Raw genomic sequence first — 25,033 nt, forward strand, 5'->3', positions numbered from 1 at the left:
TAAATACTCTTTGAAAATGTCTCTCGTGACATTTTCGTAAACGTTTAAAGATATTAACGGTTGAAGTTTGACTATTTTAAGATAAATTTGTGTTTTTTTTTGTTGTATTTTATAACACAATGAAAAAAATCAGAATGTATTTATATCGGTTTATCTCCTAAGATCCTAAGGGTGTTGCAAAGTGGACGCTCAAAGCCGAACCGAGCGCAAAGCTGACGAAAGCAAGAAATCAGCTTCAAAAATGTGTGCGTACATTTTCATACGAAATTGCATAAGCATCGCAGAGTGAACGCTGACCAAAGTCGAAACCACACAAACTTGTGTTTTGCATTGTTCATTTGTATAGTGGTCTCATATTTTAATATTAATAGCAGGTATGTAAATTAATATTTTCAAGGGAAAAATTATGATAGAAATTCATTTAATACATTAGAATTTATTAAGTACTCGATATTAATATATTCAAAGTCAAATTTATGACGGCAATTTCCTAATCTAACGGGCGAGAAGCAAGCGGGCGCTAGCAATGCGAGCGCTAGTAGAAGGGATGGTTCGAGGTTAGAAGATGGTCAGTTGTCCCTGGAAAGTGGCCTCTGATGGTAGCACCAATGTCGTCCTGGAAGGTACGGACTAACAGATGCCCGCCCTCTTGGAGACAGGTAGGTGCTACATCTAGTGGTTCTATTTGCAAGTACTAGCCAATTCATTCTAGGGCTGGAAGCGAATGCCTCGTCTTCGATGCGGTTTAGTAAGGTATCCCGGCATTCCCCCGGATACCAAAGCCACAGTCGAGATGAGGCATTAAGCGAATGAGTGGTGTGAGGTGGTGAGGCTAATAACCTCAATATAATGCCCAAACTATTTATTTTAAATTATTATTAAACGAATACAATGTTTATTCAAAAGAAAATTAAATTTATTTTTGAGCGCCTGCTAACGACTACTCCGTTTGCTTGCTCGTTAACGAATGCCCCTCACTCGATTAAAGTGTCGGTTACAGCTCGGCATATCCTGACATTTTGTCCCGCAAGGACAATTTGTCGTCTTCATCGACGCCATCTAACTCAGGGCTCAATGTACACCATGGTTTTATATGATCTACACTACAAGTGTTACAATAATATCTTTGTGTATGCGTTGAATCTGGTAGATCTTCATTGATGTATCTATCGTAGTTGAGTACCTTCGTAACGATATAAGGACCTTTGAATACTGGATCCAGCTTATATGACTCGCCTGTCGCATTATGAACATGATCGATGATTACTAAGTCCCCGATATCGTATTTTCGTGGTGACTGAGGTGTTGTTCGCTGCTTCTTCTCGCTTAATGTCGATATCTATGTTACCTCTATCGTCATCGTGTAATGCTTGTATCATCCTGTTGTAAGTTACGTCTCTGAGATTAACCCTAGAACACACATCCGGGTACAAATGTATCCACTTTCAACTTTGAAGTGTTGTAACTTTTGAACCGTTATACCTCTATACCGCTAACTTCGGATCCAGGAAGATTATTTAGTTCTGAGTTCAAATTCAAAATTTGAACCAGATCGGACCATTGGTTTAGGAGCTACAGCCTTCCAAACACATTATATACGTAAACACACACCCGGGATACGTTTGTACCCCAATAGTAAAAATCCTCATAATAATCAAAAAAAAATTTTTTATATTATTTTTTTATTTGAAAAATTAAAAATATTCATTTCACACATTATATTATTGACTTTTATTATAAAAATTTTAAAAATGCATCTTATATCTAAGGAAAATCATGGCAAATAGAGCAATTTGTTGATGTGACCGAATGTTCAAGACACATTGGCTTCTTACATTTGGCGCACAGCTTTCTGGTTTTTCTACGGCGTTTTTCCTCTTGTGCGTAACAAATAGCAAGATCCGGACACAGGTTTTGGCGTGCGCGCTGCGGCAGATGTTGATGCTGCTGTTGACACCATTGATTCCACCGGTCGGTTGAAATATGCTTCAATAGCAATTTTAGTCGACAAATTTCGCGTCACTTGACGATTTATGGCTCTGGCTTCAATAATGGGCACACACAATGCTTCAGCCAAGCTGCGCAGGATCTGCTTACGCTTATTGTTTGTTCTCCAAGGCAACATAGGGTTATTCAAATCGTAGACAATGTAGGCTGCAAGAGCTGTTATGTCCAACATGTTGAAGAACATCGCTAGTGGCCATCGTTTTGTTTGTCTTTGTGTTGGATATTCCGCAAACATTTGGTCCATTCGATCAACACCACCTTTGGTACGATTATAATATTCAATTATTTCAGGTTTCCCACTGTCAGCTATTTCAGCATCATTATGCATGGTCGAAAGCAAAATTACTGCTTTATTTTTTTTGGGAACATAAGAGCACATTGTCACATTATTTTTGAAGCCAAATGTCGTTGAACCAATTGTCCTGTTTTTGTTCTGCTTCATTTCTTGAGGAATATATGATTTGTTTTTGCGCAAAGTTCCAACGATCATGAGTTTCCAGGTGAGAAGCCGTTCTGCAACTGGCAAGGTCGTAAACAAATTGTCCATTGTAATGTTTCGGCCACTTCCTTGGTATTTGGCAGACAAATCCTTCACCACTCGTTCGCCTTGGTTCGTTTCCCTACCAGTTTCTGCTTGGCCAGTATATATTTCTCCATGCAGTGGATATGCATTTGTGGCATCGCAAATCCACAAAACCTTGACACCATATTTAGCAGGTTTTGACGGTATGTACTGCGTAAACCGTGTGCGTCCACGGTAAGGAAATAATTGTTCATCAATCGTCAAGCATGAGCTGGGCTTGTAATGTGCAGCAAGATTATTGTTCATCATCGTCCACAACTCACTGATCGGTGCTGCTTTATCAGTTAGTAAGCGTGTTGCACGAGTGTTGTTATCGTCAAATCTTAGGAACCGCAATATCGAACAGAAACGGTTGACTCCCATAAATCTCCACTCAGTACCATCACGTGCAACAAATTTTTCGGCACTAGCAGGTAATTCATTATTTTCTTCTACTTCTTCTTCTTCATCGTCTTCTTCATCATCCTCATAGTCCGCTTAATCAGGTAATACTTCAGCATCGTCATCAGCAATTTCAATGTCATTAATTGGAATTTCTTCTTCATCTTCTGAGTCAAAGTCATAGGGAGCGTCATCGTCACAAATTTCATCAAATAAAGATTGTATATATGATTCTCGCTATTCCTCAGTTAGCCTGCATAATAAAAAAAAATTAGTATATGTTTAAATTGTTGCTTATTTTACATTTTTTACCTTCTATATGCTGCACTTGATAAATATTCGTTTCTTCTTGAAGTCATTTCGTATCCAGTTATTTATAGTTTCAGTTATTTTTATTTTCACTTATATTTTCACTTCTTACACCTTTGAGCACCAAAACAATAATGAAAATATGAACAGGCAGCATTTATAACAACACCTCGTGTGAAAACAACCCTTGCAGCTGCATATAAAATACAAAAACCAGTTATAATTTGCTACCTACGTACCCATACCTTGGCGACCTTTTTGCACATATCTTTTGAACCAGGTAAAATATTTCAATGAAATAAAAACCAAAATGTGTATTCGTTGTTACTCTACAAGTATATTATTATAAATTATATTATTTTGTTTTGCATTTATCAGGACAACAACAAAAACAAAAATCCACTGTTGCAGGTCCTGACTTTATTTGCCCATATCGCTGGAACCAGTAGGAATATTCGAATGAAACAAAAGACAAAAAACTTGTTATATATTAAAGTATACATTTCAAAAAAAAAAAAAATCATAAAAATCGGTTGAATAAGCTTTAAAAAAACCCCAAAATAAGGTCCCGGGTACAAACGTATCCCGGGTGTGTGTTTACGTGGTATTTTCTGGGTGTGTGTTCTAGGGTTAAAATGAAACACGAGTTCATTTGGTGTAAATTTGGTGACCTCATGACGTTGAGAATTTATACACCATTGGATGTTGAAAAGGTCATTGCCCATGTTCTGGACGTCTCACTCGTACATTTTAAAGCATTGAGAACAGTCCTATTAACTCGTTCCACCTGCCCGTTGGGCCTCTGTGTTCGTACAGCAATTTTATTATGTTGTATACCACGCTTATCAATGAACTCCTGAAATTGCTTAGAAGTGAATGCTGAACCTCGATCAGACGTTAATTTTCGTGATTGCCTAAAGATTGTCATCATGTGTTAAAGTGTTTTCAAGACTGGTTCCGTTTTAGTATTACGAACAGCTTTTAATATTACGTACTTACTAAAACCACATACAATTAAAAATATGTATGAAAACCCTGACTTGCTGCGTTGAAATGGTCCCACATGGTCAATAAAGATATGCCTAAGTGGGATCGGCAAAATCTCGCTTACGGGCATTTGGCTTTCAGCTTTTCCTCCTTTAACTTTGTATAAACAACATTCATCGCATGCTTGTATATATGACTTTACATACCGTCTCATTCCAGGAAACCAAACATGTTTACTTAATCGTTGTAGTGTTTTCTCTACTGAAAAATGCCCTGCGTCGTCGTGACATGACTTAACGACTCGCCATCTTACCGGTTTTGAAACCGCTAGCCTTAACTGATCTCCTACCTTACGGAAAAATGGGTTGTTGTGCATCGTATAATCAGTTTTCATTTGTTTAATCGCAGCTTCATCTGTAGTTATTCTCCCGTTAATTATGTTGCTAATTTGCAGTAAACTCTCATCTAGGAGTTGCATTGAATGAACCCAATCGTTAACTTCTGGTGTGCTATTAAACTGCAATACTTTCTCTGCTACGGTGTTTAAACTAGTCGTGGTCTCAACTGGCGTTCGACTAAGAGTGTCGGCATGTTGCATTTTCGAACCCGATCGATGTTTACATTCAAAGTCAAACTCCTGGAGTCGTAGCCACCATCTGGTAATGCGTGGTCTAAGTGGTGTAGTAGCTTTAGTCGTTGCCACCACATTACAATCCGTTCGTACAATAAATGGAGAACCCAATAACTATACATGTAGTCGTTCAAGCGTCTCGACAATGGCTAAAACTTCTCGTTCATGTGAAGGATAATTTGCTTCGGCTGCGTTACATCCTCTGCTGTAGTAGTGAACTGGCTTCCAATTGTCACCTTCTAGTTGAGGCATAATCCCTGATAACCCTATGGAACTGGAATCAGTATGCACTTCATGACTTTTCGTTGAATCGTAGAAAACTAGTACTGGTTAATTAGAAAGCGCTCGTTTCAATTTCTCGAACGCCATTGCATGTTCGTCTGTCCATTTAAATATCTGTCCCTGCTTTAATAAAGTTGTTAGTGACTTTGCCGTGCACCCGTAGTCTGGGATGAATTTTCTGAAGAATTCTGTCAAGCCAAGGATTTGTCTTCACTAGCTTTGGTCGGCTGTGGAAAAGCTTCAATAGATTTCGTTTTCTCTTGACCTGGATTTATACCGCCATGCCCTAAAAACTTCACCCTTCTCGCCATGAACGTACATTTGCTTAGCTTTAATGTAAGCCCCATACTGTATCCAAAAACTCGGCTCGAAAAATGTGTTACCTCCAAGCTTTGACAATTGCTTCTCTACAATTGGCATTGGAAACTGCTTCTTGATTGTAACTGCGTTTAACGCTCGGAAATTGACACACATTCTGTCATCTCCATTCGCCTGCTTTACAATTGCAACTGGAGCTGCATAAGGTGATGAACTTTGACGTATGATATGTTATTTTTTTAACAATTCGTCAATAATCGTTGCCAATGCTGGTCTTTGTATAAGAGGCACTTGATATTGTCTACCTACAACTGGCTTCTCGGTGTTCACCTGAATTTCCATACATGTAGTCTTACATCGTCCAAGCTTTGCCATATCTTGCGAAACAATCGTCGAAATTTTGCAATAACTTACATAAATCATCTAGCTCGTCAACATTCAATGTTTTGTCAATGTCTTAATTTTCCGCGGTTTTCCTCTGAACTTGCATGCTGCCCGATTGAATAACTAAAGTACAATCTTTCTGGCATAAAACATCTCGTCCAATAAACACATCGCATGGCATAAATTCATCAGGTACTACTTGCAACTTCGTAATTCGACATCGATATCTGCTGTGCTATAAACTGTTGCACCCCCAAAACCTTCTAACTTCTTAATGCAAGCCTTCTTAAAAACATTGGCTAGAACTTTCGAATCCGTTATGAGTGACGTATGACTACCCGTATCAATAAAAGCGAAGTATTGCTGACCGTTTAATTCCACGTTTGACATTAGGGTGGATATACATTCTCACTTAAAACTTTAGCAATTGTTGCCTTAACGGAACGACAGGACTTTGCTTCGTGACCCACCTTGTTGCATTTACTGCACCTAGGTTTACGTTGCGGGTTGGTACATTTTGCCGGGATATCCCCAAATTCGTTGCAATTGTAACATTTAATCAAATTCTTGCCCGTATTCGTATTTTGCGCAGAATAATCTTTGAAATTCGTATGACTCTCTACATTCTTTGGTGACGATGGTAAATTTGACAAACCCTCAAGTAACCGCAACAAATCATTGCACGTTGGTATAGTCATTGCCATAAGAGTTCGGGTTAAATTACTATACTTTAACCCTCGAATAATGTACGCATTTATTGACGCTTCGTCAATCTTACCTCGTCTATCACTATTCTACATTGCAAAATATTATTGCGTTAATGTCTCATTTACACGTCGTTTGTGCTTCAACATTTCCGTGTGCACCTCTGCTGCGCTCATTGTAAATTGGAAATCATGTTGGAAAGCTTGTACGAAAACAGACCAACGCTGGTACACATTTTGTGCGTCAAGCCATTCTTTGGCGACGCCTTTTAGCTTAGACTGAGCTGCTAACAAAACTTCTTGCTCACACCAATTATATGCCTGTTGTAGTTGCGTTACCTTTGCAAAAATCAAAAATCAGGTAACAATCCAATGATTTCGTGGACTGTATTTCGCTTCCATTCACGTTGAGTCGTAATTCCCAACGGTGATAGCCCTATTGTCGTCGCTGTATTATTATTTCATGTTGTGGAGTCTTACACATTGCCGGCTAACCAGAGATTGTGTTATTAGATGAAATATTGTAGCTACTTATATTGGCCGGAAAAATTGTTAAACTTGGTTGTAACGTTGTATGCCTCACCTTAACTGCCAAAAGATCACTCACAGACTTTGCAAGCCCCGAAATCATATCACGCATCTCGTCCATTTGCTTCTGCAGAGCAGACATTTCACTGCTTTCTTCAACTTCTTCAGCATCAACTTCTTCAGAACCGTATATTTCTATCAACTGCAAAACTTTGGCCGCTTTATTGCCCATTAGCAGTTTTACTTTTTGCCACAGACGTTGAAAAGTGATGAAATTCGATTGCCTCCGTTACGAATTGAATAAGTGCTGCTGACAATTCTATCTACAGTTTTTTCCAAAATTCTCAAACGTTGTTAGAATTAAAAAAAACTAGTTGCCTTTGGTTTTTTTTCCAAAGCTCACTTCGATTAATCGTTGTACTCGTGTTTTTCTCTTTTATACGATGGGACTTATTCCGTTGCCATGGACAACTCTCTGTTCACTCTTTGCTCGTTGAGAATTTACGTTTCTTGTTTAGCATTGAAATGTTTCCAGTACTCGTTGATTCTGATAATTTCTCACTGCCGTTAGAAAAAACTTCATAATTTGATTAAAATTTAGTTATGCGAAGAGGGAATACAAAAAGTTTTTGCTTAAAATTAAGGAGGGTTGGAGGAATTTCGTCTTCTTGGGGTCAGGTCAAGAGGATCTGCCAGGGTCGTAAGAAGGAGGATATCACCTCTTTTCTTTCGGGTTGGTGAGACTCTGATATAGTCGTGGAGAGAGTGCGGAGGTTCGTCTAGGTTGCGTTCTTTCCCAGGTAGGAGCTAGACACCTCAAGCACAAGAGATACCTGTCCCTCCATTAGATGATAGGGAGTTGGATTACGCGTTTGGCCTGGTTAGATCTAAACGGTTCCCAGGTTTAGATGGTTTGAGGGGAGAGATATGCAAAAACTTGTAGAAGTTCATTCCGGAATACCTGGAGGCTAGTAATAGTAAGTGCGCTTGGGAGGGATACTTTCCACGCGAGGGGAAAAGTGCTATACTTGTTTCTTTCGTGGTAATGAAGAAGTTTTATATCGTGAACAGCTGTATTTAATTCAGTTAAGTGATGTTAAAATAAAAAAATAATACACTCCAATTTGATTAAAAAGAGTTATGTTTTTTTATGTTATACAGATTACTGATTTTATCGATAGGTTAACTCATATTCTCTTGGTTTACACACTGTCGTTTTCTTCACCTCCTAGTAGGGGTAGCAAAAAAAACCTTAAAACGCTGAACAATAGCAATTTGTCTCCATGTAGTCAATATGGCTTTTATAACAATGTACAAAAATGGGTCATGGGTTACACTTTGGTGAAATTTCGAGTGAAAAACCCTGCGTGAATTTTATGGGCAATAAAAATTAATTACTGCGTAAAATGGTCCAGGCCTCACATGAAAACGACACCTCCATGCAAGCTTCACTTAACAGGTTGCTGATAGTTTCAGTAACAAGCTAAAAACAGCCTCTATCATTCCAATCACCTTCATGGATTTTTTTTTGTTTCAATTAAATCTTAACTTTGTTTAATAATTTCTCTTATGTACTAGCGGGTGATCTAAGTAGAGGCATTTGTTTCAAAAGCAAATTTTTGACAGATCACTAGTGAGTCGTGTCAAGCTTTCATGTTTTTTTGTTCAACATTGTTGTAAAATTCACGTTCTGGAACGAATGTGTTTCGCGTGCTTTGCTCAACTTGTGGTCAATGTAATAGGTCTACAGAGCGTATTCGCAACACCATCACCCTTCTTGAGACCCAGGATTCATTAGTAGATAATAATCGACGAACAGATCACGTCCAGCACGCAGTGAACAAAATATAGCAGCCGTAGCTAAGAGTGTACATTAAGATAGTGAAGAGAAGATTCGGCGTCATTCACAGTAACTCGGACGTATGGAACGACTTGGCGCATTTTACATCGACATCTTAAATTGAAAGTGTACAATATACAGCTTGTGCAAGAACTGAAGCCGCTCGATCTTCCCAAGCGACATCGCTTTGCTCTATAGACTCTTGAAAAGAAGATCCAACGTTTTCGATCTGGAGAGATTCAAGGGCTACCATTTCATCTAAAAAAACAAGTAAAAACGTTAACTTCGGCTGCACCGAAGCTAATATACCCTTCACAGGTGTATTTCTTTTAGTAACTATGTGTTCAGTTTGTATGGAAGCTATATGCTGTATCGGAGATTACATTGTTGCCTTAGAAAATAATCTATACCAAATTTGGTGAAGATACATTGTCAAATGTGAAAGTTGTCCATACAAGAACTTGATTCCGATCGTTCAGTTTATATGGCAGCTACATATATGTTATTGTGGTCCGATATCGGCCATTCCGACACATGAGCAGCTTCTTGAAAAGAAAATGACGTTTGCAAAATTTCAAAAGGATATCTTAAAAACTGAGGGACTAGTTCGTATATATACAGACGGACGGACGGACGGACGGACAGACAGACGGACTCAGCTCAACATACTGATCATTTGTATATATACTTTATAGGGTCTCCGACGCTTCTTTCTGGGTGTTACAAACATAGTGACAAACTTAATATACCCTGTTCAGGGTATAAAAACAACGGTTTGGTGTGGTTTGTGAGTAGAATCACCGATTCATATTTCTTCAAAAATGATGCCGGTGCGAATGTAACCGTCCGTGGCGACCGTAATCGCGCCGTTATAACGGCTTTTTGATGCCTGATGATCGTGATCTCAGCACAATTTGGTTGCAACAAAACGGTGCCTCTTCCCACACATCGCATCAATCAATGCATTTATTGAGAAAACACTTCAGTGAAGAGATAATTTCAGGTTTGGGGCCGATCGATTGGCCACCAAGACGAGTGATATCACACCGTTAGACTTTCCAGTGTAGGTATTTTATCGAACAAAATAATATACTACACATTACAGACTATATAATTATCTCCAAAAAATCTCGCGAAAGCATATGTCTAACTATTATAGTTTTGTCACAATAAATGTTAAATTTCGACATTCCAATCGAAAGATATCACAAGTTTAAAATTGTAAGTTATTTGAAAAATGTCGCATAGTCGCCGAATGTTCGCCGCTCAAGCTGCTAGAATAGGCGGCACCATAACGGGGCAACTCCACAAGCAAAAGTTTACAGCATAGTAACTGTCAAATCGATGGCTATTGTAGTTGGAAATTTTTTTATGAGGGCATTTGATATCTTGATATTTCATTTTCAAAATGATGCCGAGCAGATTCGAGCTCTTGAACCGTAAAAACAGTGTAGGTTATTATTATTTTTTCGAGGTACTGCATTTTTACATATCTATTGTATCATTTTGTAGGATTACTGATTTCAATTTTTTTCCATATTCAACGATCTATTTGAGGGTACTAATTTCAGTAAAAAACTACAAATATGCCAACTCATTAAAATATTAACTGTAAACATATATATGTATAAGATGTACAAATGTATTTACCTACTAATTCAGCCTATCTTCAAGTAATGGTACATATGCGCCGTAATAATAATAAGAGATGTAGGTGAGACTGGGGTACTGGAGAAGAGTCAACATATGTACATAGTACATACATATACATACGTATGTATAAATGCCAACTCAGTCGCGCGGTCGGTGCGAAATCAAATCAATTTTGCTAGAATATATTATCTTTACTGAATGTATACATATGTACATATGTATATATAAATGTATACATACATACATATGTATATATACATGTATATATGTATATTAGAGTGATTCAAAAACAAAATTTTTTTTCGTTTGGTACTCGGAAAAATAGGTTCCTAGACACCTTTACGAAAGCCTCTCCAAACATGAGTTTTTAATTGTAACGGGAAAGTCCTCCTACATACAGTTTTCTATTTTTTCTTATTATCAGATAAAAAAATTTATATCTCGCTTCCAACTACTTGAAAAAATATCTTGTTCCTTAGATTTTGTAGAAAATTGAACGCGCTACAAAAAATGTCTATTATGATTTTTTCGTAAGCCCAAACGTTTAAAAGACATTAACAGTTAAAGTTTGATTATTTTTAGGAAAACTTTTTATTTCTTATGAATTTTATAACTCAATGAAAAAAAAAATTATTATGAATGATGAAACTTATAGGCTCTCTTAGAGGTGTCTATGAACCTATTTTTTAGAGTACCAAACGAAAAAAAAATTTTTTTTTTTTGATCCACCTTAACTTAATCGAAAAATCATATGAGACCATTTTTATAGAGCAGTCAATTTCCTACAAAACTATGAGTTTCATCATTCATAACAATTTTTTTCATTGAGTTATAAAATTCATAGGAAATAAAAAATTTTCCTAAAAATCCTTTTTTTAATTTTTCAATCAATAATAAAATTGTAACCTTTAACTATCCACACAGCTTTGTGACTCAAGTAGTTCTAATAACTTTTCAATTACATTTTTATAGATTTAAGCAAAAATTTGTACAGTTTAATTTTTTTTTCATTTTAAAATTTCCAAAAGACCATTTCATCTAAAAAAACAAGTAAAAACGTTAACTTCGGCTGCACCGAAGCTAATATACCCTTCACAGGTGTATTTCTTTTAGTAACTATGTGTTCAGTTTGTATGGAAGCTATATGCTGTATCGGAGATTACATTGTTGCCTTAGAAAATAATCTATACCAAATTTGGTGAAGATACATTGTCAAATGTGAAAGTTGTCCATACAAGAACTTGATTCCGATCGTTCAGTTTATATGGCAGCTACATATATGTTATTGTGGTCCGATATCGGCCATTCCGACACATGAGCAGCTTCTTGAAAAGAAAATGACGTTTGCAAAATTTCAAAAGGATATCTTAAAAACTGAGGGACTAGTTCGTATATATACAGACGGACGGACGGACGGACGGACAGACAGACAGACTCAGCTCAACATACTGATCATTTGTATATATACTTTATAGGGTCTCCGACGCTTCTTTCTGGGTGTTACAAACATAGTGACAAACTTAATATACCCTGTTCAGGGTATAAAAACAACGGTTTGGTGTGGTTTGTGAGTAGAATCACCGATTCATATTTCTTCAAAAATGATGCCGGTGCGAATGTAACCGTCCGTGGCGACCGTAATCGCGCCGTTATAACGGCTTTTTGATGCCTGATGATCGTGATCTCAGCACAATTTGGTTGCAACAAAACGGTGCCTCTTCCCACACATCGCATCAATCAATGCATTTATTGAGAAAACACTTCAGTGAAGAGATAATTTCAGGTTTGGGGCCGATCGATTGGCCACCAAGACGAGTGATATCACACCGTTAGACTTTCCAGTGTAGGTATTTTATCGAACAAAATAATATACTACACATTACAGACTATATAATTATCTCCAAAAAATCTCGCGAAAGCATATGTCTAACTATTATAGTTTTGTCACAATAAATGTTAAATTTCGACATTCCAATCGAAAGATATCACAAGTTTAAAATTGTAAGTTATTTGAAAAATGTCGCATAGTCGCCGAATGTTCGCCGCTCAAGCTGCTAGAATAGGCGGCACCATAACGGGGCAACTCCACAAGCAAAAGTTTACAGCATAGTAACTGTCAAATCGATGGCTATTGTAGTTGGAAATTTTTTTATGAGGGCATTTGATATCTTGATATTTCATTTTCAAAATGATGCCGAGCAGATTCGAGCTCTTGAACCGTAAAAACAGTGTAGGTTATTATTATTTTTTCGAGGTACTGCATTTTTACATATCTATTGTATCATTTTGTAGGATTACTGATTTCAATTTTTTCCATATTCAACGATCTATTTGAGGGTACTAATTTCAGTAAAAAACTACAAATATGCCAACTCATTAAAATATTAACTGTAAACATATATATGTATAAGATGTACAAATGTATTTACCTACTAATTCAGCCTATCTTCAAGTAATGGTACATATGCGCCGTAATAATAATAAGAGATGTAGGTGAGACTGGGGTACTGGAGAAGAGTCAACATATGTACATAGTACATACATATACATACGTATGTATAAATGCCAACTCAGTCGCGCGGTCGGTGCGAAATCAAATCAATTTTGCTAGAATATATTATCTTTACTGAATGTATACATATGTACATATGTATATATAAATGTATACATACATACATATGTATATATACATGTATATATGTATATTAGAGTGATTCAAAAACAAAATTTTTTTTCGTTTGGTACTCGGAAAAATAGGTTCCTAGACACCTTTACGAAAGCCTCTCCAAACATGAGTTTTTAATTGTAACGGGAAAGTCCTCCTACATACAGTTTTCTATTTTTTCTTATTATCAGATAAAAAAATTTATATCTCGCTTCCAACTACTTGAAAAAATATCTTGTTCCTTAGATTTTGTAGAAAATTGAACGCGCTACAAAAAATGTCTATTATGATTTTTTCGTAAGCCCAAACGTTTAAAAGACATTAACAGTTAAAGTTTGATTATTTTTAGGAAAACTTTTTATTTCTTATGAATTTTATAACTCAATGAAAAAAAAAAATTATTATGAATGATGAAACTTATAGGCTCTCTTAGAGGTGTCTATGAACCTATTTTTTAGAGTACCAAACGAAAAAAAAAATTTTTTTTTTTGATCCACCTTAACTTAATCGAAAAATCATATGAGACCATTTTTATAGAGCAGTCAATTTCCTACAAAACTATGAGTTTCATCATTCATAACAATTTTTTTCATTGAGTTATAAAATTCATAGGAAATAAAAAATTTTCCTAAAAATCCTTTTTTTAATTTTTCAATCAATAATAAAATTGTAACCTTTAACTATCCACACAGCTTTGTGACTCAAGTAGTTCTAATAACTTTTCAATTACATTTTTATAGATTTAAGCAAAAATTTGTACAGTTTAATTTTTTTTCATTTTAAAATTTCCAAAAGATCTACATCTCACCTTTCTAGAAATAGTTCCCAGGACCAAAAACACGCCGTGATAGAGAATCGTCATCAGAAACTGAAAATCGTCGGAGAGTCGAGTATCGAGCGCTCGAAGAGGCTTGCTTAACAAAACTTAAGGACTTCTCAAGTACCCGCGCGGGAGTCGAGTATCGAACGATCGCAACGGCTTACTGAACAAATTTTCAGAACCTCCCAAGTACGCGCTCGAGAGTGGAGTACGGAGCGTGTGCAACGGCATGAAGAAAAAATATTAGAAATATACAAGCTTTCACTAGGGAGTCGAGCTCTGAGCGTCTCCAACGCCTTCATGATCAGAGAGAAAGACAACGGACAGCAACGACAAGAGGTCCTAATCAAGTTTTAGCTAATATTTAGTATTAGTAACAGATTGGCTTTCAGATACGACCCACAGATTGATTATGCTCAACAGCCTTCCCTACAAATCGGAGCCACAAATAGGATCTGCTCTAACTGTTCTGGCGAAAAATGGGCTGATGAACCGAATAGTATGGACTGTGCTTCTGAAAAAGTCAAACTCCCTAATATGCAGGAGCCGCCACAGCCTGTCAGAAATTTTTTTATTAATAATCACACACATTCTGTACATTTTTTAAACAACATACGTAGGTACAAGAACCTTTTTCATAGAAATAAGGGAAGATAATTTTATGCCTTTTACCATCTTCAGGCCAAAGTCCACATTCTTGCAAATCTGTTTTATTATATCATTACGGTCAAACATAGCTCCAATGCTAAAAATTTACATATTTAATTAACGAACTACAAACCGCACTGAATATCACCAATATATGTATGTATACATAAGATGTTTTAAACAAAACTATGATCGTAACTCTCCAGATAATTTAAAGTTAACAAAATAAATTCGATGTAACTCTGAGAGCTACCGTTCAGTCGTGTATGTTAAGAACGCTCCGTTAAAAAAAACTAAAAATTAGTGAAAAATTTATTAAATCATAAGTGAAAATCAATAAGTAAACTCATAAGTATAAATTATTTACTTCTGCCCCTGTTGCACAACAATAGTGATCTACTCACGTCTGTTTAACATTTATAAGTGCGAATACATTAATACTCAACATGCCACCTAAGAAGCAAGTTGATACTAGCTCATTGCTACTAATATCAAAAAACATGATGTACAGTGGAGATGCACCGTATGCAGGGAATTTGAGGTTTGGAATTGGTATTCGTAAAAATCAAAGGTACTGTACTTGATATTATTGTTGGATGTGTATACATGCCGCCTCTTACAACACTAGAAACTTATCCTAAACTACTTACAACTCTAAACTATATCAATGTGAAATACAATAACGCAAAACTACTAATCGTAGAAGACTTCAACTTGTCAAGCAGCACCCCCAGAGCCGATTGCGAAAAATTTGTATACGATGGACTTGCTTTACTGAAATGCATCCAAATAAACAACATAAACAACCTCTAGAATAATCTTCTGGACCTCTGTTTCAGCAATGTTGAGGGTTACGTGGATAAAAATCTACCTCTCGTTCTTGAGGACAAATATCATCCTGCCTTCATCATAAATTTAAAATTTTAACTCAACTTAGAACATTTTAATCCAGCCACTTACTCATTCAAGAAAGCTGATTACGTCAGCCTCAACGTTTTCTTTCACCGAGTCAATTGGACGGTACTGTACGCACTGGACACTATTGAAAGTAAAGTCAATTGGTTATACAATACTCTTGAAGTAGGAATATCACAATATGTACCTGTTCACAAAAAATCTATCACTACCTATCCCTGCTGGTTCTCCTATGAACTCATAAGCAAGATTAAACTCAAAAAATCAGCACACACTCAATACAAGAAAAAGGTAAACCGACACAATTACAACCGTTTTAGTACTCTAAGGAGGGACTGCGGAATGTTACAGTACTTACGTATACAAAGTTGAGAACATGGTCCAGTCTGACACCAACGCTTTTTGGAAATTTATAAAAGATAAAAAACAAAATAACATTGATATACCATCCTCAATGTCCTGGATGGACCAAATAGCTGACACCGGCCCGGGTTTTAGCAATCTTTTTGCCTCATATTTCAAGACTAGATTTTCCACACATACTAACGGCAATCAGCTCGTTGATGCTAACTCAAATGGATCGTCAACCAACGTTCACAGCTTAGAGGTCCAATACAATGATGTTCTCCAGCAGCTACTCAAATTGAATCCAAATAAAGGTGCCGGACCCGATGGCATACCAAACGTTTTCTAAAAAAACTGCGCATTGAGCTTTGTGAGCCCTTCACTCATATTTTTAACTACTCTCTTCAAGCAGGTAGTTTCCCTCGTGCCTGGAAACTGTCTTATGTGAGTCCAATACACAAAAGTGGCCTAAGATCTGAAGTAACTAACTACAGGCCCATCTGCATCCAATCAGCATTAGCCAAGCTCTTCGAAAAGTTGGTTCTGTCTCAACTATCTCTAACCTTCAAGGATATCATCACTACAAAACAACATGGATTCGTGGGTGGCAGATCAACCGTGTCAAATCTCTACCTGTATGTCAACTATATACTCAACGCACTGAATGAAGGACAAAAGATACATTCAATCTACACCGATCTTAATAAAGCTTTGACCGAGTCGACCATATGATACTCGTCTCAAAACTCAATAAATATGGCGTCAATGTCACCGCACTGGATTGGCTTAACTCATATTTAACTGATAGGTTCCTACAAGTCAGGGTTGACGGACATCTGTCTAGAGAATATGAGGTCACATCTGGAGTTCCTAAGGGATCGCATTTAGGACCACTACTCTTTAATATTTTTATCAATGACATTGTAAACAATATACAGTCTGAATGTCTGCTATATGCCGATGATTTGAAAATCTTCAGAATTATTTCTAATGATTCCGATGTCACACAACTACAACAAGATATCGACTGCCTAACAACCTGGTGCCTTAAAAATAATCTCGATCTCAATGCGAAAAAGTGCGCTGTCGTATCCTTCTCACGCTCTCATAACAACATTGTCACCAACTACAAACTCAACAACGAGTATCTACAGGAATTAACCGAAATCAAGGATCTAGGAATTATTATAGACAACAAACTCACATTTGCAAAGCATATTGACAAAATAACTGTGCAATCTTTTAAGTGCTTGGACATCATCATCAGAACAGGAAGGGATTTCAAAAACCCGAATTCTCTGGTCACTCTATACCGTTCACTTGTACTGCCAATACTAGAGTATGGCTGTGTAATCTGGTCTCCATATACTGATACACTCATCAACAAAGTTGAGAGAATACAAAACAAATTCTGCAAGACATTGTTGTTCCATCAATCGTTAAGGATGCAGGGACTCTCCACCGAGGACATCCGCTCCCGTTTCAGACTCAACAGCTTAACCTCGCGTCGGAAGGTTTCTGATGCGGCATTTTTCTACAAAATTGTCAACGGTCTGATTGACTCCTCAGAAGCACTCAGCAGTTTTGAGCTTGATCCTACTAGCCTCTCGCTCAGGCATAACAGACTGTTAAAAACAACGAAGACTCAACGAAATTACGTATACCACGGACCAAATAATAGGATTGCTAATTTCGTAAACTCATTACACGCAGACATTGATTTTTATGGAGGGACATATCAAGCTTTCATCTCGCAAACCAAAAATTTACTGTTTATCTACCACTAACTCTTTACTTACATTTAACCGATTGTGTATATATAACACTTTCCACATTCTTATCTCTATATCATTTTGTATATTTTTACTAACTATTCGATGTATAAAGCCGATTGGCGTATGGTTTATTAAATAAATAAATAAATAGTGTAATGGTTTACAGGGAAGCTCTGACTCAATAAATTATTTTTCAGGAGCAGAGAAAGTAAAATATATGTATAGTAAAGACCTTTTTATAAAAATTAAGAAAAATAATAATAATACAAAAATACTTTCATGAGAAAGTATGTGTGGGAGAGTGAGTACAAAATTATAACTTTTGAAATGATTCTTGAATACCCGTGCGAAGCCGTGCGGGCTGCTATTACCTAAATAAAGATATTGGAATAAAATTTTACACAAAGTGCGGTACCTTCCATCAAATAAATGGTAAAAATCGAGATGTGAGTTAACTTGTATCCAATATGTGATTTAGCTGAAAGGTTGATCTATAAGTCTCTTAATAGAATCCTTTTCGCCCCCTGGTTGGCTTCTCCTCTATTTTATTATTGGGTATACTAAATTTCGTCTCTTTCGTTGAGTTTATATCGTATGTAACGGTATTAATGCAGAATATCTCAATATAATTAATCGAGAATGTTTCAATTAGTATTATAAAATATCATTAATACGATGAATATAGAGATCGTTAATTGTTTCGTTAATTTTAATCTCGAACATAAAGATAAATATTGTAATGAAAAATTAAAGTAGAGAAGTATATGACATACTTATATAGTATTAGTTAATATTATGGTAATTATGATAAAACATATTATGTATATGCCTATATCTAACATAAAAAATGTTTCTGTAACCCTTTATTTTTGTTTTCTATAAATTACTATAAACACACGAAAATTCATCGTTCGACACTTTACATTAGCATGATTTTTTGTGCGATGCGACACAAATTCAATAATGTTGATAACATTTTTTGAGTACGCTGATACTCGTATCTGCACGAAAATTTGGTCAAATTTTCAAAGAATATGACGATTTCTGAAGTTTTTTTTAACATAAAAAGGGCTTTTCATTCGGCTACGCATTTCGTCAAATTGTGCAGCCAATGAATTAAGTCTTAAAAGTTTTAAAAATACAAAAAATGCGTTATTTAAACTAGTCACAATTGTAAAGCTGATCTAAAATATGCTGAATAAAACTTGGTAGCATTGAAGATAGCGGTTATACCACTTAAATGAGGTACTCTCTTGCACGAATTCCTCTTTTTTGGTCTACTGGATTTAAGCTGTCGGCCTACTTGTGCTGAGTGGTATAACAAGATATTACTTTGAGAATGGCTTCTCCTTGAAAACTCAGATAACAACCCTGATTAATAATTTATTTAATTAATAAATATATTATTATTTAATTATAATATAAAAATAATAATATTTAAAAAGTATCGTATTACGTATTTGGTTGTTTGTGAGAAAATGCGTAAAACTAAACATAAAAAAATTAAAAAAATAACGCTAATTAAACTTAAAATCATTATAGTTAGTACATTAAAATTAGCTTGTAAATTCGAAATGGAAAATATTTAAAAAGAATTATTTTGTTTATAATTTAAAACTATCACTTAGCATGTACAAATCTATAGAAATGTGGAAAATTTGGTTAGCTCGAAACTGGACGAGACAAGCTACATTTTTGAAACATTAAAATAAAATTAAAGTACAGCGGGAAGTGTTTCGAACATAAAGATTCGATACAATTTACTACAGTCCAAAAAATAAGAATAATGTACAAAATAAAAAAAGGGAATTTATCGAAGTATACAAACGTTTTTTGAAAATGAATGCATGTAAGCAATTGCGACCTATTTGTTCATTGTTGATCAGTACTTATTAGTGGCACCAGTATATTTGTAGTACCGTTACTTCCTATTTAATTTGCGCATTCAGAGCGAAATAATTATAGCGTACAATAAGGAAAAGTATTCAGTATCGGCAAGACGTTACATTTATTCTGTTTTTAAAGATTTTTTAAGTGAGTTTTTTTAAATAAACAATTAAAAAAATATTTGTTCATCCAAACGATTTAATTTAGTAACTTATTTAAAAATGCTCGCGGAACCCATTTATCGCTTGTTTAGCGCACTAAAATTCAAACGATGCGGTTGATGAATGGTCGAAACGGTAAATAAAGCATTTGGCAGTCAGTAAAAACATTTCCCCAGCAAAAATTAGGCTTCAACTAAATCTTGAAGTGTCCATCCGTCCGTCGAGTTCAGCAGATTTTGAAAGAGAATAGTAACATCCAGTATGTCAAACGACCGCCTCAACCTAAGTTGCTACCTCGACACAAAACTGCAAGGATGCAATATACCCAAAGGTACTTATTGTGGGACGACGAGTGGATAAAAGTTGTGATTAGTGATGAAAAAAATTTAATTTAAACGGCAATGACAAAATACAAGGCATTTCCAGAAAGGATATTTAATGGTATGGGGGGCATCCAGATATAATGGTGCAACCCCAATTTGTTTTGTAACGCATAAAATGAATGCTATGAGTTATGTCAAACTATTAAACAACGTCTCAATAGCGTTTTCGGAATGATTTTGTGAGGAACTATGGATTTTTCAGCAAGATAACGCGCTGCAACAAAACGTTTCTTTATGGGCAGAAATATAGCATTAATGGATTTGGTGGCCAATTTGATACTGTTATAGATCTAAGGATGTGCATTGAAGCCGAATGGAAGAAAATACCGATTTCCACCCTTCGCTCTCTAATTGAATCCATGCCGAGGCGCATACACACAGTTATTTTGTCTAACGGTAACTACATAAGTTATTAATACTTCGAATAGGTTTGATTTAATATGAAATATTTCTTTGTACGCTATACTTTTTTCGTACCAAGTGAATTGAATTTTTAAATTATTTTATTTATAAATAGTAATTTTTGTTTTTAAATATTGTGTAAATAATTCTCGAGGTTGATTCCATTAATTAACATAAAAAATAATCATATAAAACTTAAAGATGAATAGAAGAGATTTTTAATTTAAAATGCATTCTTGATAACTGCCGACAGCAAGGAAATGGAGAGTTTGTGGTAACGTTCCTTCATCTAATTGAGTAAAAAACAAAATAATTCCTCATTTAAACGAAATTATGAATCTGCAAAAAATATTATTTAGAAGTCAATTTAAATCAATATCCGTTTTAATAATTAGATAGAATAGGTTTGATTTTTCGTTTAAAAAATTTCAGCTGTTTAATTACCTGTGCAATTTTAATTTTTTAAGTTGGAAACACCAATGAAATTTCCACTGAAAATAGTTGAAAATCGTAATACCAAAAATGAGTTGGGATGATCAGAAATTTAATTGCTTTAACATCAGTTCAACCGAGTGGAGTTGAAGACCGTAATAGGTGAATTAATAGTTCGACAATGTTTGTTTACCGCCTAAACGTTTTGCCCAAGCGTTAACACTTGATGGCAAAAAGAGAAGTGGTCGCCCTAACGTGGTTCGAATAAATTCAGCAATAAAAACTATTCGCGATTTTCTGCAGAATACAAATCAAAAACCACCAAGCAGTAGCTGAAAAGAAAATTTCCTGAGTTGGAGAACATGGAAAATGAGAGACTCAAAAAGTTTTTGGCTTTTAACGGCTGACTCGTCTGAAGGCTTGTTTGTTAGCAAAAGATTACCCTTTCGAATAAAATTTTATACATCGCTCACTAAATAAAATTAACTTTGTTAAAAAATGTATTATAGTTTAATTTGTATAATAGCGTGAACTTGTAACGGAACTTATGGCAGAATTAAGTACTTATAAAAAAAATAGTTTATTGACATATTGATCATCAGTTGATTTTCACCGTCCTGGACTTGGTTCGTCATCAACGCCTTCTCGACGCTCTTTGATTAATCAATCAAAAACACTAAAACACAAACAATGTTATTCAAAAGTTAATGGAAATTCGTTGTTGAATAATTCCCCTCATCATAAAAATCGCCGAATACACTTTACGCGCTTCAGAAAGACAAGCGTATACTAAACACTAATAATTACTTTGATGTGACATTTGGCACAGATATCGGTGATAGTTATACTAATCCAGAAAAACACTTTGACGAATATGTTTTCGCGCGAAATTAAAATAAAAAGTCTTTTGCCCACAGTCTCATACATAGATATATGAATTAAAAAGAAATTTCTTGCAAATGATGAAGAAAAATTTATGAATTGATTTCAAAAGACTTTAGATGAGAGTCGTCATGTGTACTACTTAAACAAAGTTTTAAAGAGGATTATCTATTGTATAGTAAAATAAAGTATAGTTAATTCTATTGATTTATTCCAACAAATGTCTTCTACTAAATTAATCGAAATCTAAAGAAAGTATCACTACGTAAGTTGCCTTTTATATTTCGGAATTCAGGAGCCCAAGCGTTACAAAGTGGTAACTCACAACTTTATAGTAAAGTCTGACATTTTTGATAATTTACACACTCAGACCATTTTGACAACTTTCGACGTGAATTATCTCAGCAATAGTGCATTTATGAACTTAATTCAATTTGCGGCGATATAGCTTCATCAATGATATGGTGAATACAATCGAGGTCGAAGATCCCACACGGATTTTGTGAAGGTCGTTCAAAAGCAGTTATAGTTACTATTGATGCTGTGCACAAACCGTTATTGCAAGGTCGTCATGTGACCTATTAGAACCACCATACATTCAATAATTCATAAGGATATGATTCTAGGAAATTGTCATGTTGGATCCCGTACAATTTGTGAAGTGCTCAAAAATTTTTCGTGTCGATCGGCTTAGAGAAATGTAAAAAACACGATAGTCGTGCTTCAAACACATCTATGACAACGTGCTAGGTCATGAATCGTAGATTTATACGTGAGGCCGAAAGTAGTCAGCAGTCGATTCTATGTTTCAATATGAGCCGGATCCAAAAAAGCTTTTCGCGTACGAAGCATTTCCAAGAAAATAGTGTCCTTTTTTTTTGGAAAGACTGAATATGTCGCAACCATGCCGCTACAATAACGCAATGCAGTAAACTCTAAGTGGTACACAACCATTTTATTTGCCAGTTGTCATTCAAGATCAGGAAAGCCTACCCCCGAAGACGGATTTCTCCGTGATAACGGATCTAACATGATTCGATGATTAATATTTGCTTTACCAGACCGACTTTACTACACTTATCTCTTTCGTATTGAAATTTAAAATTTCGTATGATTCATTGTAGCTCAAGTTGAAATCGTAAGAAGCTAGTTTTTGTTACCATATGAAGAAACAGCTGTTAAAACACATGTGTGTACAATCGGTATTTGACGCTTTGATTGTGTTTATATGGACAGTTTTGAATTGTGAAAATAAAAATTCTATTGCTTAATTTTCACGTCAAGATATGACGTAATTGTGAAAAACAACATTTTCATATTTTCTTGCTAGTTCCTGCTAGTTTTTAATTTTCTTGCTATTTCGTTACTTCGCTCTTTATGAGAATAACTTACAAACTTGTTCTTCTTGACAGATGCTAGTCGCAATTGGACCATAACTTTTAAAGCCATAAGATATTGGACATGTCGATGGCTGACTTTTTTCTAAAAAAAATTGGGCAATATATTATTTTGAAACTTAATCGGTAAATCTGTGAGATAACTCAATGAAACTCAGAGAGCGTAATTTCTTTTATGCAAAAAAATCGGATAAGTTTTCTTCAGTCCCCACATATCGAATATGAGAATTTCAATCTTCCATATTTTTTTTTAAATTTTCTGTTTTTTGTTTTACTGAAATTTTTCATTATTAGAAATAACATCATTTACTTTCCCCATTATACAGATCAACACATTTATTGTTGACAATTTTTTGAAATATCTATGGCTTATAAAACAAATACTGAGATTTGGTATGTCATCAACCGTAGTAAACGAAATACCATAGTATTATGGTATTGTTAACACATTTCTGTAAATGTTAAAACATTCATCGAAGACCTTCCCCTAGCCAATATATACGATACCATCATCGAACTTCCAGGTGACTTTATACCGCATATATCAGCCAATATGTTAGTTATTTTAATAAAATTAAGAGATCATGTTTTACTAATAACGGAGCCTTTCTGTGCTTAGAATAAATAAAATTGGGTAAAAACTCGCAATAGCCCCTATAAAACGATAAAGCCTTATCTACCTGAAGGTACTTCCTGACTTTAATCTTGGTCTTCCTTACTTATTTGCTCATAGTATTATATATAAAAAAGTTATCCGTGTAACCAAAAGTGAATTAAAGTTAAGGAGTGCGCCGAATATAATTCGCTAGACGACATTCCAATGGAAGGTTGCGGAGTTTCTTCCCAAATATGTTCCCATAGCGTGAATAACGGCGAGTGAAAATCAATATCCGGGAATATTTTTCATTGAACGGGATTGGCCCATTGCATCGCATTAAAGAGATCCTCAGTCATCAGCTCAATATAATCTACTATTCTTAGAAATATACTTTATACTATTGATATCATCGGCCGCAACACCCGCGCCGTTAGTTCTGCTTTCTCCAGACTGGACAAGGAAGCAAAGCAAATGCGTCTGGCAGTGAACGAGAGCAACGAGAGAGAAATATTTCCTGTCTCAAACAAACAGTCGTCGCACTCGCGACTTGTCACTGTTAACAGTCATAACTTTGAAGTTGTAGATAGTTTCGTATATTTGGGAACCAGCGTAAACACCACCAACAATGTCAGCCTGGAAATCCAACGCAGGATAACTCTTGCCAACAGGTGCTACTTCGGACTGAGTAGGCAATTGAGAAGCAAAGTCCTCTCTCGACGAACAAAAACCAAACTCAAAAAGTCACTCATAATTCCCGTCCTGCTATATGGTGCAGAGGCTTGGACGATGACAACAACTGATGAGTCGACGTCGATGGAACGATGAGGTATATGAGATATATGACGACATTGACATAGTTCAGCGAATTAAAAGACAGTAGCTACGCTGGCTAGGTCATGTTGGTCGAATGGACGAAAACACTCTAGCTCTGAAAGTATTCGACGCAGTACATGCCGGGGGAAACAGAGGAAGAGGAAGACCTCCATTCCGTTGGAAGGACCAAGTGGAGAAGGACCTGGCTTCGCTTGGAATATCCAATTGGCGCCATGTAGCGAAAAGAAGAAACGACTGGCGCGCTCGGCTATAATTGCGTAAGCGGTGTCAACGCCAGTAAAG

At 35.7% G+C, this 25,033-nt stretch overlaps 2 protein-coding genes across 12 annotated transcripts in view; both read right to left on the minus strand.

Moving 5' to 3' along the window:
• LOC126764075 (equilibrative nucleoside transporter 1-like) overlaps positions 1–25,033 on the minus strand; it is a 183,554-nt gene that overhangs the window by 149,494 nt on the left and 9,027 nt on the right. The window lies entirely within an intron of this gene.
• LOC126764096 (piggyBac transposable element-derived protein 1-like) lies at positions 78–9,005 on the minus strand. Its single transcript, XM_050481887.1, has 2 exons — positions 3,284–9,005; positions 78–3,224 (listed from the first exon to the last, which is right to left on the minus strand). The coding sequence occupies exon 2, from the start codon at positions 2,951–2,953 to the stop codon at positions 1,862–1,864; it is 1,092 nt and encodes a 363-aa protein (XP_050337844.1). The 5' UTR covers positions 2,954–3,224; positions 3,284–9,005; the 3' UTR covers positions 78–1,861.

Source organism: Bactrocera neohumeralis, unplaced genomic scaffold (assembly GCF_024586455.1).
Source record: "Bactrocera neohumeralis isolate Rockhampton unplaced genomic scaffold, APGP_CSIRO_Bneo_wtdbg2-racon-allhic-juicebox.fasta_v2 cluster09, whole genome shotgun sequence".
In the NCBI taxonomy this organism is placed as follows: Eukaryota; Metazoa; Arthropoda; class Insecta; order Diptera; family Tephritidae; genus Bactrocera; species Bactrocera neohumeralis.

Bases quoted from the DNA above. Each gene is read 5' to 3' on its own strand.
- LOC126764096 (XM_050481887.1), bottom strand. From the start codon at position 2,953: ATGGGAGTCAACCGTTTCTGTTCGATATTGCGGTTCCTAAGATTTGAC.